This window comes from Corythoichthys intestinalis, chromosome 4 (genome assembly GCF_030265065.1).
Source record: "Corythoichthys intestinalis isolate RoL2023-P3 chromosome 4, ASM3026506v1, whole genome shotgun sequence".
In the NCBI taxonomy this organism is placed as follows: domain Eukaryota; kingdom Metazoa; phylum Chordata; class Actinopteri; order Syngnathiformes; family Syngnathidae; genus Corythoichthys; species Corythoichthys intestinalis.
In genome coordinates this window covers 12,715,541-12,734,259 of record NC_080398.1, presented here as the reverse complement: position 1 = coordinate 12,734,259, position 18,719 = coordinate 12,715,541, and the positions used below count along the sequence as shown (strand labels likewise).

The 18,719-nt window shown below is 38.1% G+C and overlaps 1 protein-coding gene across 4 annotated transcripts in view; it reads left to right on the top strand.

Moving 5' to 3' along the window:
* The window catches only part of LOC130915460 (FXYD domain-containing ion transport regulator 6-like), a 35,476-nt gene extending 17,750 nt beyond the window's left edge, over positions 1-17,726 (top strand). For 3 of the 4 annotated variants that reach the window (XM_057835490.1, XM_057835489.1, XM_057835488.1), the window contains 8 exons: positions 4,231-4,287; positions 6,600-6,623; positions 6,729-6,752; positions 7,736-7,810; positions 10,457-10,493; positions 10,593-10,630; positions 11,663-11,689; positions 17,458-17,725. In XM_057835490.1, the coding sequence (XP_057691473.1) occupies positions 4,236-4,287; positions 6,600-6,623; positions 6,729-6,752; positions 7,736-7,810; positions 10,457-10,493; positions 10,593-10,630; positions 11,663-11,667 (255 nt within the window). In that variant the 5' untranslated portion in view covers positions 4,231-4,235 and the 3' untranslated portion in view covers positions 11,668-11,689; positions 17,458-17,725. Of the gene's footprint in view, positions 1-4,230; positions 4,288-6,599; positions 6,624-6,728; positions 6,753-7,735; positions 7,811-10,456; positions 10,494-10,592; positions 10,631-11,662; positions 11,690-17,457 lie in introns of all 4 variants that reach the window. The other variant, XM_057835486.1, reaches the window with a different exon arrangement.
* Positions 17,727-18,719: the final 993 nt, after the last annotated feature.

Sequence of the window (18,719 nt, the reverse complement as noted above, 5' to 3'; positions counted from 1 at the left end):
GTTGACGCATGCGGCACTTTGAAGTCTCGGCTTACCAGCGTCTCTGGCAAGATAAAACCTTAACTGTCCGTCAATCATCGTTAACTTTAATAAGCAACTCCAGTGCACTGCCTGACCAACAAAGAGCAGGGAGAGGGAGGGAGGGAGACAGGGAGGGAGAGTGAGACTACGCGATCGGTTCAGGATAGCTCATCTGTATTTATTTATTTATTTATTTCATTTTTTAAATCCGCGATGGACTGAGGGTGCATAGTTTGAAGTGGAAAGTAGTGGGGGATCACTGTATTTTCAAATTAAAACCCTGGTTGTTCACCTTCTTGCTTTTAAACCACAGGTAATTTATTTTTAAGTGCTGGCTGCTCTTTGCCTTCCATTATATCTCTCTCCATTCACTTATTGGACCTGTGCATATTTGAATAAGTCGGCCTGTGTTTGTTTGATTAGACTTGATTGGCAGGCTTTTTTTTGTAATCTCACTTTCCCCGAAGAAAGTGTTCATTCCACTCCACTCCAGCTCTGTACTCGGTCACAATCCCCCCACTGCAGTCATGTGTGAAATCTCACCAGTGTGAGGCAGGAAAGCCTCTTTAAATAAAGTTGAATCTTACAGTGGACAATATTCCAGGGTTTAGGTGTTTCGATTTTTGTTTTTACATAATATTTTGGGATTCTCATAGTGGTGCATGCTTCCCACCAAGGGCTTTCTTAGGCCTAGTGTCTTTTAAATTGAACACAGTAGAAGATATACTTTTACTGTATACTGAGTGTAAGCCTACCAGCTGAGAGTTGGTAAACGGAAGTATTTCTGTCAGATTAAAAACAAAACAAAAAAAACAATACCCTGCAAGGCTAGATAATTATGTAGATGAAACGGTGCCCGTGGCTTCCTGCCAACCAATAGAACAGTTGAAACCCTCCAGCAAGTGCAACTCAACACCAGTGATTTTGGACTGCAAACAATTTGGGGCGCTTTAAATAGAACCCCACACAGTCTGAGTCAGGAGGTGGTGACTGCAGATCTCCCAAGTACAATAAGGTCAATAAGTCCATAAGGCAATATATTACAACATTAATCAAGTTAATACTTTTTTTTTTATGTCAGAAAATACATTTTACCTACTATGTGATAACCAGATGTCAAACTAGGAGTTAAATAAAAATAAGATATTTAAATGTTTCTTTAATTTACCATCTTACTTGGATCCTGATGTTTTTTTGTTTTTTTTTACCTCCCTCACCTCAAGACATAAGCAAATATCTGTTTGGAACCTTCGTGTTGTTGTTTCGGACTAACTGATTTGTACCAAAGACTCAAGTTATAGAGTGGTGTGAAAACGTATCTGAACGTTTTGGAATTTCTCTCATTTTTGCATAAAATCACCATCAAATGTGATCTGATCTTGGTCACAATCACACATATGAAAAGAAAGTGTCCGCTTTCACTAAAATGTCCCAAACTTTTATAGGATTTAATATTTTAATGAAGATAGCATGCAAACAATGACAGTGGAGTGAACAATAAATAAGTGAACCCTCTGCCTAAGGAGACTTAAAGAGCAATTAAAACCAATTTTTACAAAACATTTAAAGTCAGGTGTGTGCCCAATCACTGATGAGTGGTTTAAAGCTGCCCTGCCCACTATAAAACACACACCTGGTAAGAATTGTCTAGATGAGAAGCATTGTCTGATATGCATCATGGCTCGGTCAAAAGAGCTGTCTGAAGACCTTCGATCAAGGATTGTTGATTTGTATAAAGCTGGGAAAGGATACAAAACCATCTCAAAAAGTCTGGATGTTCATCAATCGACGGTCAGAGAAGTTGTCTAAAAATGGAGAGCGTTTGGCACTGTTGCTTCTCTCCCAAAAAGTGGCCATCCACCAAAGATGACACCAAGAGCTCAGCGCAGAATACTCAGACAGGTAAAAAAAAGAGCCCTAGAATGTCTGCGAAAGACTTACAGAAATCACTGGTACAGTCCAATATCTCTGTGCACACATCAGCTCTATGTAAAACCATGGCCAAGAATGGTGTTCACGGGAGGACTCCATGGAGGAAGCCACTGCTGTCCAAAAAAACATTGTTGCTTGTTTAATGTTCGCAACAAGGCACTTGGACACTCCACAGAGGTTTTGGCAAAGTATTTTGTGGACTAATGAAACCAAAGTTGAATTTTTTGGGGAGTAAAACACAATGTCATGTGTGGAGGATAAATGGAACAGCTGACCGACATCAACACCTCATCCCTACTCTTAAGCATGGTGGAGGGAGCATCATGATTTGCCGCTGTTTTTACTGCCTCAGGTCCTGGACAACTTGCAGTCATTAATGGAAGAATGAATTTTAAAGGTTATCAGAATGATCTGCAGGAAAACCTGAGGTCATCTGTCAGACAGTTGAAGCTAAAAAGAGCATGGATGCTGCAACAAGACAATGATCCAAAACACAGAAGTAAATCAACTTCAGAATGGTTTCAGAAGAACAAAATAAACCTTCTGGAGTGGCCAAGTCAAAGTCCATACTTGAACCCCATTGAGATGCTGTGGCATGACCTAAGCACAGCGATTCATGCCAGACATCCCAGGAATCTGACTGTGAACTACAGCAGTTTTGTAGAGAAGAATGGGCCGAGATTAGTCTTGATCGATGTGCCAGACTGATCTGCAGTTACAGGAAGCGTCTGGTTAAAGTTATTGCTGCCAAAAGGGGGGCCACAAAAAATTAAATGTGATGGTTCACCTACTTATTTTCCACCTTCTGTCACTGTTTGCATACTATCCTCATTAAAAAAAAAAACTATAAATGTTTTTGGTGGCTTTAGTTAAAGCATACACTTTTTTTCATCAGTGTGATTTTGACAAAGATCAGATCACATTCGATGGTGATTTTATGCAGAAATGTGACAAATTCCAAAAGCTTCAGATACTTTTCGTACCACTGTATTTTTGCAATCACAATTTTCCTTGACTTTACTGAAGAGCATTGGGAATTAGTCCCCCCCCCCCCCCCCAAAAAAATGAACCATGAAATCGCATGTACTTTATGGCCTCATTAAGGAAGTAGTTCACGGATTTCCATCCTGATTTGTTCATCAAAACAAGATCACAACTAAATTCGTCTTTTCATCTCGATTAGCGTGCTCATCATATTTGCTTTCATTGCTGCGCGTCCTCTGTCCGAAGCTTTATGCTTGTTTGATAGCAAAGTAAAAGGCATGTGCAATGCAAGTTTATTAGATACCTGCAGTGACCCCCTTGGTGCCGCATAAACACGCTTTGGTATTTGCCTTCAGGTTAATAAGGCATGCTGTGAATTTCAAATCCCCTCCTGGCACATTGGTAGGATCAGCCCGGGGTTTTTTAAAAAAAATTTTTTTATAAGTTTGTTTTTCTATGTTCTTTTTCCAAATTTAAAATGCATGTACGTACTCACAAAAAAGTTTGGGACAGTAGGTTCTTGAGTAAGTTTTCAGGATCATCATTATCTTATCATTTGCTACCAGCTTTATCAATTAATGTGAATACTTCATCTCTATAGCTGTCGATGAATGTGTTTTAAAATTGAATTCAATATACCGTACTAGATAAAAAAGTGATACAAAGTTCACAACAGATGTTTCATTCATGAATCAACCAAAATAATCTTTTTTGGACCTTTCTGGGATGCCTTCAGTCTCTCTGTTGGAACCTACTGTTGACCCTCTGACAATCACTTGTCAGGAATGCTGTTAAATTATGAACAGCACGATATGATAGAGGACTGCTTAAATACCTATTTTAGATAAACAGTTACAGTAGGGTTCACCTGAACCTTTGCCGGTTCTTTATCTTTAATGCTCGTTCTACTACCAAATACTGAAATGAATAACTACAATTATACAACACATTTGCTCTCCTTCGAAGTCTTTGTCCTTGAAAATTGACTAACTGACTTTTGCTCAGTCCTCAGCCAAACCCAAGACAGCCAGCATGACTATATCTCCCCTTTTTATTGCATGCTGACCATTTATTTGGTCATTCTCCTTATTCGAGGAGAAGTTGTGAAAGCGCACTAACATGCTAAGCCATTGCACTTGTGCATTTAAATTAAGTTCACTTGGAAATATTATAGGGTAACGTTGTGGCCATCCAGAAAATTCATTCTGAGCTGAATATTAAATACTGTATATTTGGTTCTTTCATGTAACTAGAAAATTCAACATTTGTAACAATTATTTTTTTCATCACCAGCTACAATGGATCTCTTGCTGTTTGTGGTCTTCATCTCCTCGTTGACTCTTCCTCTTGGTGAGCATGCTTTTCGGTGCCACCTCTGTGCCGTTTCTACCGCTGATGTCTTTACAGAGTTTCCGCACTGGTGATCACATGGCGCTTTTGACCTTATAATGCTCATTTATTTGGCAGACTTGCCTGTCATGCGCTGCTTGTTTGAAACACAAAAACATTCTAGTGATTTGCACGTCAGTTTCTATGTTAATAATTTTTTCGCAATGAGGAAAGAACTTTTAAAAGTCTTATTACTATACTTCTATTATTTAAACTATGGCATCTTGCTTGTCTGCCGCTGGGTTATTTTTTCCCCCCTCCTGTGTATATCGTCTGTGCTTCCTGCATGCTGTCAACTGTGCTTGATGTTCTGCAGATTTCCAGACATTCAGGATCATTTAGAAAGGCTCATGCTGTCATTGCAAACATTTATATACATAGGTTTTCTGTTGAGGATTGGAATATTGCTCCTCTGAAACCTTTACTTATTTGAGAAAAAATTAATCTTAAACAATTTCTCAGCATACCTAATGTCAAAGCTGTACATAAGCTGCAGAGATGTTCATTCAAACACAATTAATTACGGGATGCTGGTTGACCTTTAATTTCCAATCTTAAAATAGAAATAAAGTTTGAGCCTAAAAAAAAATACAATAAAATTTTCCGTCAAACCTACATCAAAGGTGCAGGGTATTATATTCAAATTAACCTTCTTAACTTGTTGGCTGTCACTGATGATGATAAACATCCAAAACATTTGAACTGTTGGGGCTGGCAGTCATCATTCATTCCCCGGACCTCCCACTTTAAAAGGACTGGACGTCTATCGGCGTCAATGCCATTCATTTAGATAACTGTCATACAAGTGTTAGTGACATAGTGCAGAGTGCACCATTTGTGATCCAAGCATGTGGTACTCTATATCAGGACTGTCAAACCCAGGACTGCCTGCAGTAAGGAAAAACAATTTAAAAAAAAAAAGATCATATTGAGGGGGGAAAAAGTCACTCTACTTAAAAAATAAATAAATACATTAAAAAAAAAAAAAAAAAAAAACTGCTTCAAACTGTGAGCCAGTACCGTAATTTTCAGACTATAAGCCGCTATTTTTTCCCCTCTTTTTGAACCCTGCAGCTTATAGTCCAGTGCGGCTTATTTGTTGATTTATTTGGGTTAATAGGTAACGCTTTATTTGACAGTGGAGTCACAAGACTGATGACATGACACTATCATGAGCATTACGGAATGTTTATGACAGATGTCATTAAGTGTCATCCGGCAAATAATATCAATAACCGCCTTTATGTCCAGCTCGGATCTTATACATTCATTCAAAAGTGACATAATTTGCCGAATGACACTAAATGACATCTGTTATAAGCATTCATTAATGCTCATGACAGTGTCAGGTCATAATTATGATTGTCTCATGACAGTCTTATGGCACCACTGCCAAATAAAGTGTTAGCAAATACCATTACTAGCAATTAATGAAACAACTGGAACAGTAACTGAATAAATATTTAGCATAGAACATGGATTTTGATTGTTATTTACATTTGTAGCGCTGCAGTGCATGCTAGGAGGCATGTTGGATGACAACAGTGTTGACAGCAGGTGGTAGCAGAGGTTGACTGTCTACCCCAAGGGAGCAGTGATGGCCAAAAGAAGCTTCTTGAAGAAATGAAGCTTTGCAGCCTATTGGTTCAAAGCTTCATGGTGGTTCATATGGCCTTATGACAGTCTTATTTTGCTGCTGTCAAATAAATTGTTACCGGTTAATATCTTTTGGTGAAAATATCCCATAATACAGTGAGGACAGCTGCGGCTTATAGTCCAGTGTGACTGATCTATGAACCAATGTCGTTTTCTTGTCAAATTTGGTAGGTGGCGGTTTATAGTCAGGTGTGCCTTGTAGTCCGAAATTAGGGTTATCTTGTACCCTGTATTGGTCATCTTGTGTTCTGGCTCCACACATCTGAGTACCAGTACTTTGCATACTGTCTCATCTACCACAGATTTGAACTGACTTGAACTAAACTAATCCAACACACAAACAGATGTGGAATCTGATTTACTACAACCAAGATTGCATCTGCCGAACATGCTAAATTGCCACAAAAGTCATTTTTCACATTGTGGGAGGGGTATGTATTATACGAGGTAAATAGAGGTGATTGATTGTTCAAACATAATCACTCAATGCACGCAAATCAGTGCCTGTACGCCATGCAAATATATTCCTTATCACATTGAGCTAATTCGATACATGTATGTATATTTTTAAATACTTTCCACTTTTTGATGACATTTCCTGCTTTTTGTCTTCACAGTTTCATCAGTAGACAGCGAAAAAGGTGGGTTTAGTTTGTGTACACACAATTCTCCAGACAAAAGTCCAGTGTTGCGTGGCAGTTGATGCATAATTCTGTCTCAAATCTTTCTCTGTTTTCTTCAAGCAGATTATGACAGTGCTTTTGAATATGGTAAGTAAGCAAGTATCAAAGTTAATGTTGCATCTCTATCCATTGCAGACTTAACTTGCACGGGGCTTCAGGGCTGAAGGTGTGAGAGAGGAATGACACTGGGGGGAAAAAGGCTCCTCCTGGCCGGGGTTTCGCGCTCATTAGAACTCTGGATGGAGGGAATGTCGTGGGGTAGACGTCCAGAGAAAAGAGAGATATGAAAAACCAAAAAAAGACCCATAACCAGCCCCTGAAGAACAATGTATTGCACCACAAACTACGAGGTCCCTCTCAGGCATCAGCAGTGATGGGCATAAAGACAGTAACACGTCAGGTTACAAAATTATTTTAAGTAACAAAATACTGTAGTCCACTACAACAATTTGTGCATTTAGTGTATTGTTGCTTGGTTGCGGCTCTGTTGGAGAACCAGGAAATGTGCACATTGTTTTCACTAAATTGGTTTGAATACGTTAAAATACTGCTTCCAAAATGCTTTGGGATTCCTCCCAAAATATAATGACGTCATGTATAAAGTTGTCTGAATTTGGCTGACTTTTAAATTCACCTCTGGTTTTGCCTCACCACATTATAATGGTGGAGTCTAATCACAATGGTCAAAAAATTGTTTGTGTAATGCATGGTTTGGTGTTATATATGCCTTCAGATTGAACCCTGTCGGTGTGGTGTACGTTCTTGCCATTTCTAAGCAATTCGCCATATTTTTTTCTGTTTTGTTTTTTAAAAATGTGTTTTTTCTAGGCCTCCCCTAAATATGGTATAAAAACATATTATAACTTAAATTCTAGTTCTATTCGGATAAAACTATTCAGTGTAGTTGACAGCAGGATTTGGTAGTCTCCCGGCTTGGGGCGAAGGAGTTGAAGTTAGAAAGTTTTGGAATTGACAGCTTTGACTGACATATTTAATTTAGTGTGTGTCCATAACCTGGCATGCATCGCGGATATTTTATGTAATCTTGGATTTTTTTTTTTTCTTTGGAGACTACGAATCCCTGAGGATTGGTGGCCTGGTTTTTGCTGTCGTGCTGTTCCTCTTGGGTATCGCCCTCATCGTCAGTGAGTATTTTCCAACACAAGGTTTTACTCATGTCATGTCATCAGTGCTCACATGCCGTGTCTCATACTAGTTGGTCCTTATCACCACGCCCCTCTATACTCACATTTGCTTCTTACTTGGAAGCATATTACACTGCTGGCCAGAAGTATGAGCACCCCTGTAATTCTGAAAGATAATGGTCAGTGTCTTCCAGAAAATTATTGCAATTACAAATGCTTTGGTTGTAATATCTTCATATATTTTGCTTGTAATGTAAAAACACAAAATAGAATGATTTTTTTTTTAATCATTCTCATTTTACACAAAACTCCAAAAATGGGCTAATACTTGGTAGCACAACCTTTAGACGAAATAACTGCGAACAACCCCTTGCGGTACCCATCAATGACTTTCTTAAAATGCTCTGCTGAAATTTTAAACCATTCTTCTTTGGCCAACTGCTCCAGGTCTCTGAGATTTGAAGGGTGCCTTCTCCAAACTGCCATTTTCAGATCTCTCCACAGGTGTTCTTTGGGGTTCAGGTCTGGACTCATTGCTGGCCACTTCAGGGCTGGGTCATTATCTTGTCTCTCTGAGGGAGACCCAGCTGTCGCACACTGGGCCCTACATTATGCTGCAAAATTTGTTGGTAGTTTTCAGACTTCATAATGCCTTGCACACGGTTAAGCAGTCCAGTGCCAGTGGCAGGAAAGCAACCCCCCAAAACGTCAGGGAACCGTCGCCATGTTTGACTGTGTGGAATTATATCCACGGATAGGACAGGTTGACACTGTTGTACCCTCGGACTGCAGGACAGCTTGAACTTGTTTGGATGTTAGTCGAGGTTCTTTATTCACCATCTGCCCAATCTTTCTTTGAAATATCTTGTCAATTTTTCATTTCTGTCCACATCTAGGGAGGTTAGCCACAGTGACATGGGCTTACACTTATTGATGACACTGCACACGGTACACACAGGAACATGCAAGTCTTTGGAGATGGACTTGTAGCTTTGAGATTGCCCATGCTTCCTCACAATTTTGGTTCTCAAGTCCTCAGACAGTTCTTTGGTCTTCTTTCTTTTCTCCATGCTCAATGTGGTACTCACAATTTTGCTTCTCAAGTCCACGGACAATTCTTTGGTCTTCTTTCTTTTCTCCATGCTCAATTTAGTACTCACAGTTTTGCTTCTCAAGTCTTCAGTGAGTTCTTTGGTCTTCTTTCTTTTCTCCAAGCTCAATGTGTTACACACAAGGACACAGGACAGATGTTGAGTCAACTTTAATCCATTTTAACTGGTTGCAAGTATGATTTAGTTATTGCCACCACCTCTTGCCACAGGTAAGTAACAGGTGCTGTTAATTACTCAAATTATAGAAGCATCACATGATTTTTCAAAGGGTGCCTATACTTTTGACTGGCCCATTTGTGGATTTTTGTGTTAAATGATAATGATTAAAAAAAAATCAATTCTCTTTTGTGTTTTTTATTGCAAGCAAAACAAATAAAGATATTACTACCAAGAATTTGTAATTACACTCATTTCCTGGGAGAATTTGAGAATTATCTGACAGAATTGCAGGGGTGCCAATACTTTTGGCCAGCAGTGTTTGTATGTTGACCAAAACAACCCAATAATACCCACACATGTGCGAATACAACCTGTGGACAGTGTTCTCATTGCTTTTCTTTGTCAAATATAATATACATAATATGATAATTCCAAAATGGTTGAAGCCTAATCCATAGACTTCATAACCTAGTGATGATGTCTATGCCTAATCAGTCATATTTGTTCATATTTATTGTTTCTTGTTTTGTCAAATGAGTTAATTGCCAAATAGGATTTACACTGCAAAACTGTGACATGAAATGGGACCTTTTGTTGCGGCTGGAAACCAATTAGCATGCAGTAAATAGTTTTTAGTCGCGCATGTTGTTGTTTTTATTATTTAGTTTTATGCAGTCAAGTTGAAGAAGGCGAGAGGGCTTCTCAGTTATTCCCAATGAGGTCGGCAATGGGGAAGCATCATAAAAGACAGCCAGAAAAACTGACAAATCATAAAGACAGTGCATAAAAAGAGAACATAAAAGAGAGAAGAGATGTGCTAGTTTACTGTTTGACTCTTATAAAATGAGAGCCCTGAGAGACTTGTAGCAAGAGAAGACAACGCCGGCGCCTCCCAGTGGATGAATAAAGATGAATGAAGAATGAGGGCTGTCTTTCAAGATGCTTTAACCTGACAACTTGTAGGTCACAAGCCTGCTTTGGGATTTCCCTCAACAACCTTTCCCATTCATATGACTAAGAATAAAGTTTCATTCTCACATGTTGTACATTGAACAGAAAGGCAGATATTATAGAGGGTAATAAATAAGAGTAATTATTATATATTGTTGTTATCATATAACATGACCTCCTTACCTTTTAAAATTTGTTCATAAGACCCTTGTCTCGTAGTAATTTTTTTCAACAATTTTGGGAAAGACCTGTGAACTTATTTAAAATTCATATTTACATTTCAATTCCCATAATGCATAATGTCATTACACATTTATTTATTTTATTTTTTTTTAAACAGGCAAATGACAGTTAAATGTGATTATGCCTTGACTATGTTTTAGAAGTTTTACTATAACATCTTTTATTTTTTTTTTCCAAACAGGCAGAAAATGTGTGTGTAAAAAGAGTGACAAGTCAAGGTGAGTCTAAGACTGTTGTCTAGCTGTATACTTTATTGTATTTATGTTGGTAGTTGTGACCCCAATTTACTATTTTAACCGTTTAACTATTATGCTTAGGTCCCGTGGTTCTGCTGGGAATTCAGAAGTTCCAAGGGGTAAATATATTTATGCTTAGGTTATTTTGTTATTGTTGCTGTATAGTAACCAGAGGCGGGTAGAGTAGCCAAAAGTTTTACTCAAGTAAAAGTGGTGTTACTTCAAAATAATTTTGCAAAAGTAAAAGTAGTCATCCAAAAAATGTACTCAAGTACAACTAAAAAACTATCCAGTGAGAGGAATACCAAAGTAATGAGTAACATTGTAATTAACTGCTTTTTTTTTCTCTCAGGACAAACTTATCTATATGAACTGCTGTTATAATGATACTATACAATAGCCCATTACATAACCACAGTAAGCCAAAAAAAAAAAAATTTTGAATTTCAGCAAGAGAGAAAATAAAACACTGAAATGAAGCATTATTTGCCCAAAGAGCATGAGAGCCCTCTAGTGGAGAAAATAGTTCCTAGTTTGAATAGCAAATACTGTAATTCCTTCATAGTTACTATTATGAAATTAAAAGGATCATATCTCCAGTTTTCCGTGGTAAATCAGTGCCAAATAAAGACTGGGAGAGAGGTTTAAATCCGCGCTGTTGAGTCATGTTGAGGGCAGCGCGCTATGTCAAATACTTCGTTTCTTACAGTGCTTTAAAGACGCCACGTGATAGAACAGGCTGGCGTGTTCATCGAACAGCAAGCTTGCGTCTGATTTGTGTAATGGAGTCATGTGATTATTGTTGCAACGCCTCTTTGGAATTAGTAGCACTACTTTTGGCAATGGCATCGCTGGCAAAAAAAAAAAAATAAATCTAATATGAAGAATAAAGAGGAAAAATATAACAACTTTTGTGTAGCCCAAAGTAGCGGAGTAAGAGTAGCATTATTTCTTCACAAATTTACTCAAGTAAAAAGTATGGTTTAGTAAAACTGCTCTTAGAAGTAGATTTTTCTCAAAAAGTTACTCAAGTAGATATAACGGAGTACATGTAAAGCGTTACTACCCACCGCTGATAGTGACATAACAACAAGTCTGAAGTGCCTTGTCCTCGTCAACAGTTTAATCAAACCTTTTTGTTTTTTTAACAGTGTAATCCCAAAGACAAAGATCATCTGGTAAGTAACCCAAAGACTTTGGTGAGCAAAAATAATATGTACAGTCAAGGGCGTAGATTTGGTCTGAACATTGGTAGAGACGGACTTGCATAACCTGCATGTACACTTTTTGCTGGCAACGGGACATTCATAATGATCAATGCAAAATAAATCTGTATTGACTTATACTAACTTTTATGTGTACTGGTTCCGCCTACACCGTTCAATTCAAACCTTTGTTTTTAAAAACTACTAAAAAAAAATTCCAGAAAAATATCTGGATTTTATAAACAAATTTAAATTGCGTTATTTGTACATAAAGTATATTAACATGCACAATAAATACAAGCTTGTTAATCATCTCTTAACTATTCAGTAATTCAAGAAAATAAACACGTGTCTTAAGACCACTCAACATTGTCTAAATAAAGAAATTAAATATAACTGAAAAAAACTTCTTTGTCAGGGAATAACAAAAATAAATACAAATGGAGCTGTCCTTTAGGTAAAAGCACTACAACAAAAAAATGAAAGCTTCGTAAGCTGCTTTAAGACGACATAGATAAAAAAGTAAAATTGTGGGAAGGGGGTAAACCTTGGTTTACTGCATTTCTCACAGTTAATTTAACGTTAACAGTAGAAAACACATACAGGAGGACACTTCTCTCTAAGCAGCTTCCTACTCGAGTTTTGCAGGTCAAGTTCACACAGTTTAATGTTATGCTGACTCTGATGCAGGTCGCACTTTCAGTGGCAAAATTAGTGGTGTGTTCCCCACTTCCACAACATTGACGTCTTTTTACATTTCTTACAGTGGCTGCTGCTAATGTGTGTGAGTATATCAGGGGGGTGGGGTGTCAAGTCATCAGCCAATCAAATATGCGTTTAAGAGGGGAAAAAAATGGACCGGCACATTCAGCAATTAGAAATAGGTTCATGTAAGTCTGAAGATAATGATAAAAATAATTGACCTAATAATGGTAGGCGCAATTCTATCCTTACAACATATGGAAAGACAATCTGAATGACTGAATGATATAACTGAAGTCATTTTACTGTATAACGCAAAAAAGGTTGCTTAAAAGTTGATGGGGACAATTTGAGCATCCTGAAATGTTGGTAGTGTTTTGTCCCTACCGTCCCTATGTAAACCTACGCCCTTGTGTACAGTCCGAGGTAACCTCTAATTTTTTAAACTGATAGATTGGTCAATTGTATTTTTTTAATGTATTAGACAATTGTCTGGGTAAAATGTGGATTATAGAATAAAACTTTTTTTTTTTTTTTTTTTAATTTATATAATATTTACATCAACTAACTCATTGTTTAAGTAACTCCCAAATCATTAATTAGATTGTGTATAAATATGTATTATACTAACGTACATTTGCATTTTATTATTTTAGCTCCTTATTTCATTATGTTATATTTAATAAAGAAATACAGAATTAGGACAATAAAATCATGGAAAATATGTTAAATAGCTAATGTTGCAAGTATTGATGCACGATAATAGATTTTTCAACCGATACCGATAACCGATAATTTCCTCCTCATTCCAACCGATAACCGATAATATCAAGCCATTAATTCTATTTTAATTTTAAAGTATACACAAGAGAAAATAATAAATACCTAAGTTGCACAAAAATGCCTTTAAAAGTAAGCCATTCCTAACATATATAACGTTACTAGACTGCAAAAACACACCTCCTTAAAAGTTTTAAGTGTAAATCTATTGGAAATAAGTGAAATTATCTGCCAGCGCTTTAGATGTATTTCTCTCAGATTTCTTGGAGGACAAATAGCTAGCTGAAAATAAGCTTAACAGCCTTATTTTAAGCAATAAATTATTATACTTAATCCTAAAAAAAAAAAAAAATATTATATAATATTAAAATAATATTTATGGCTATATTACATTATTGTTTCATTATGTAGTATATATATATATATATATATATATATGTATATATATATATATATATATATACAGTGCCTTGCAAAAGTATTCGGCCCCCTTGAACCTATCAACCTTTCGCCACATTTCAGGCTTCAAACATAAAGATATAAAATTTTAATTTTTTGTCAAGAATCAACAACAAGTGGGACACAATCGTGAAGTGGAACAAAATTTATTGGATAATTTAAACTTTTTTAACAAATAAAAAACTGAAAAGTGGGGCGTGCAATAGTATTTTGTAGCGCCACCTTTTGCTCCAATTACAGCTGCAAGTCGCTTGGGGTATGTTTCTATCAGTTTTGCACATCGAGAGACTGACATTCTTGACCATTCTTCCTTGCAAAACAGCTCGAGCTCAGTGAGGTTGGATGGAGAGTGTTTGTGAACAGCAGTCTTCAGCTCTTTCCACACATTCTCGACTGGATTCAGGTCTGGACTTTGACTTGGCCATTCTAACACCTGGATACGTTTATTTTTTAACCATTCCATTGTAGATTTGGCTTTATGTTTTGGATCATTGTCCTGTTGGAAGATAAATCTCTGTCCCAGTCACAGGTCTTGTGCAGATACCAACAGGTTTTCTTCCAGAATGTTCCTGTATTTGGCTGCATCCATCTTCCCGTCAATTTTAACCATCTTCCCTGTCCCTGCTGAAGAAAAGCAGGCCCAAACCATGATGCTGCCACCACCATGTTTGACAGTGGGGATGGTGTGTTCAGGGTGATGAGCTGTGTTGCTTTTACGCCAAACATATCGTTTTGCATTGTGGCCAAAAAGTTCAATTTTGGTTTCATCTGACCAGAGCACCTTCTTCCACATGTTTGGTGTGTCTCCCAGGTGGCTTGTGGCAAACTTTAAACGAGACTTTTTATGGATATCTTTGAGAAATGGCTTTCTTCTTGCCATTCTTCCATAAAGGCCAGATTTGTGCAGTGTACGACTGATTGTTGTCTTATGGACAGACTCTCCCACCTCAGCTGTAGATCTCTGCAGTTCATCCAGAGTGATCATGGGCCTCTTGGCTGCATCTCTGATCAGTTTTCTCCTTGTTTGAGAAGAAAGTTTGGAAGGACGGCCGGGTCTTGGTAGATTTGCAGTGGTCTGATGCTCCTTCCATTTCAATATGATGGCTTGCACAGTGCTCCTTGAGATGTTTAAAGCTTGGGAAATCTTTTTGTATCCAAATCCGGCTTTAAACTTCTCCACAACAGTATCTCGGACCTGCCTGGTGTGTTCCTTGGTTTTCATAATGCTCTCTGCACTTTAAACAGAACCCTGAGACTATCACAGAGCAGGTGCATTTATACGGAGACTTGATTACACACATTTGGATTCTATTTATCATCATCGGTCATTTAGGACAACATTGGATCATTCAGAGATCCTCACTGAACTTCTGGAGTGAGTTTGCTGGACTGAAAGTAAAGGGGCCGTATAATATTGCACGCCCCACTTTTCAGTTTTTTATTTGTTAAAAAAGTTTAAATTATCCAATAAATGTTGTTCCACTTCACGATTGTGTCCCACTTGTTGTTGATTCTTGACAAAAAAATTAAATTTCATATCTTTGTTTGAAGCCTGAAATGTGGCGAAAGGTTGCAAGATTCAAGGGGGCCGAATACTTTTGCAAGGCACTGTATATATATATATATATATTATAATTTCATTACAACAGGAATGTGGATACTGTATTTAAATTGATAAGTGTTAATAAGTGCCAATAAGTTTTGATTATCTACTGTGACTGTAATTGAGCCGACAAATAACTTAAATAATTTGAAAAGTGATCGCTAATGTTATATGCTTTGTTGCACTCTGTGAAAATGATTAACTCAAAAGAACGAGATGTCATGTACTGTATCCATTCTGCACACTTGCTTTATAGCAGCTAAACTGATACACGGCAGTACTATTTGGACGGAGTTGGAGCTCGCATCCCCGTGCGTGTTGTTTTGTGCCTGAGTTTTGTTAAGCTGAAAATAAAGGCTGCGTTACAAAGTCATCTGACCGCTCGTCATTTTAAATACTGAATGCATTACGACTGGCTGACTTCGTTTTCTGCATGTTTAAATTATCATCTAACCACTGTGCCATCATGATAAGCTTGCTTACTGGACATCACTTGTCCAAATGTCCGTGGTGAAACTGATGAAATTGGCATGTTTTTCATGAACAATAGTGGTCGTATAAACTGCATTATTTTTTTTATGTGGGGCTTTGGCTCTCGGGTCATTTTGGTAAAAAAAAAAAAAAAAGTGTCTCGTGTCGGCGGCTGCAGCTACGTTCGTACCGGATAATGCGCCTGCCCCGACCGGTTTGTCGCGGCGAATTCTGGGCCTGGCTCTGCTCCGGACGGAGGCGCACGACTCGCGTCCCGCACGCCATGGGGGAACGCTCGAGAAACCGGGGTATTCGCCAGCGGTCCCGCCGCCGAAGAACCAGGCTCGACCTAGGGCGAGGCGGCGGCCTGCCGGACCGGCCAGAGCAGCGGGCTCCGTCGGAAGACTACTACTTGCTACTTGTCGACTATCGGTCTCGAGTCATGCCGGTGTTTAGCCTTAGATGCGAGTTTACCACCCGCTTTGGGCTTCATTCCCAAACAACCTGACTCTGTATCGTAACAAGGCCCGTAGTTTAGCTTAGTTTGTGTTTACAATAGCTTTAGCATTCCCGCTAGCAGCAGCCTCTTATTCGTTCCAAAAATCTTTGTGATGCAGTTTTAAATGGCTGCTGGGTTAGTGGTGTTGAATGAGGACGCTTTCTTTCCGCCTCATGGAACTTCTGCAGTGCATGTTTCGCAGATGGCGAGAGGGTCGGGTTTTTTTTTCACACAAGATACATCCAGCCAGGCTAGTAACAGCTGCCATTACCTACAACTGCCCCTTGTCGTGTAACTCCGCCACCTCAACCTCCTCAGTGGCTTCAGAGAGGGGAGGGGTTGAGGAGGCGGCATGCTAACTTCTTTGGTTGCGCACATTTGGAGGATAAAACAAATATATAATTATTGGATTGCATTATCGGTTGATTTTTTTAAATATCTGGATTATCTGTGTGACGTCATAATTGCCATTGTCGGCCGATAATTATCGGTGACCGATATTATCGTGCATCTTTAGTTGCCAGTCACTGATGGTAAATTTCTCTAACTTTGGTGTAGGCAGCATGGGTTCAGTTCCCACTCCGGGTGTAATCTGTCCTCAGCCACTGTCATTTGGCACCAGCACACTGCGTCCCTGAACAGGATAAGTGTTGTTGTAAATAGGAGGATGGAGTTAATGTCGTATCCTTATTATTCGCCAAATTTAAGGTAATTTATAACTCACGCATTTTTAAATCAAAAGTATTACAATCATAATTAGCTATGTCATCGATCTGTTACATTCTTAATGTAAACATTTTCTTGTTATTTAAAGAGAAGTGTTTGATTTTAAGCGTAAAAGATTTAACTATTAATAATGCAATAAGTAATCAGTTTTTATAAACAGTTTATAAACAGTTTTTATAAACTAGTTTGAATTCATATTTAATTGAATGTGTAACCCTCCTCCTGCACATAGTTAGCTGGGACATGCTACAGCCACCCCGCAACTTTCGTGAAGATAAGCAGTAAAGAAAATGAATGAATGAATCTAAAAATTACAGGACTGCTTAGGTAATTTCTTAAATTCTGGTTAGGTTTTGGATTAAAGAATAGAACGGACCGCATGTAATTACTGGTCCATTTTTTGCTCACCCCTGCTCTAAACAGTTTCACATAATTGAAACCACTGTAAAGTAGTGCATTATCTTTTTGACCACTCCCCGCCTATGCCTCTTTTTCTTGCAGTTAACAAGTATCACCACCAGATGCCAGCAGATGCCCTATTTGGCTGATGACAATCTTTTTATATATATACATATACTAGTATATAGTTTAGAATGCCCCTTCTTTTCATCCTTTTTGATCTTTTTTCTAAATGTATGACTAGTCAAGTTGTCAACCTCTTGAAGAGAAAGCAGTATGGTCAAAGTGTGTATATTTGGAAGCATTGACACTGACGCAATCGACATTGCGCAATAAAATATGGTTTAAAATGGTCCTGTGTTTTTCCATATTTCATGCATGCCACATTATTGTAACGGTCCACGGTCTTCCCATCTGTTGGTGGACAGGAGACAGCCCACTGCTGCACTCTTGTGCTGACGTTGCATTTGGCTCAGCCACCACCAGTGACATTAATGATTTATGTGGTGCAAAGTGGCTATCTACAAAGTGGTTATCTGCAAAATTGCATCTCATTTCATCCACTTCTGCGGCAATTGATGCTAAACATGGGGGTTTCCCAAAATTGTGCCTATCTGTAAGGATAAAAGATGGACATTCTGCCTTAATGAGTGTACTGTACCAAGCTGCACCTCATGCCAATGCACACTCAGCAAACCCTCTTTTAAAGCAATATTCCCAGGAAATAGAAAAGGTGCAGTCACTCGTCTATAAACAATTGGCAATGTGCGGCTACCTTGGGTGTAATATAACAAAAAAGCTTCATCTGAATGCAGAACTAGCATTTATTTGATATAATTTATCGCTAACTAGTATTTTCGCCTTACCCGTAACATAGTTTATCCACTAGAATGCTACACAGAGGTGGAAAAAGCATCACTCGTAAGACTTCGCTCAATGCAATTAGTAATAACAACTGCATGTTAATAGAACTAGCCTATTAGCAGAGGTGGGTAGTAACGCATTACATGTACTCCGTTACATTTACTTGAGTAACTTTTTGAGAAAAATGTACTTCTAAGAGTAATTTTATTAAGCTATACTTTTTACTTTTACCTGAGTAGATTTGTGAAGAAAAAACGCTACTCTTTCGCTGCTACTTTGGGCTACACAAGAGATGTTACATATTCCTCTTTATTTTACAAATTAGATTTTTTTTTTTTTTTGTCAGTGATGCCAAGAGTAGAGGCGTAGAGTAGAGTAGAGCTCTTCCGATTTCACCAATGAGACATCGCAACAATAATCACATGACTCCATGATACCAATCACACGCAAGCTTGCCGTTCTATCTTCATGCCAGCCTGTTCAATCATGTGGCGTCTTTA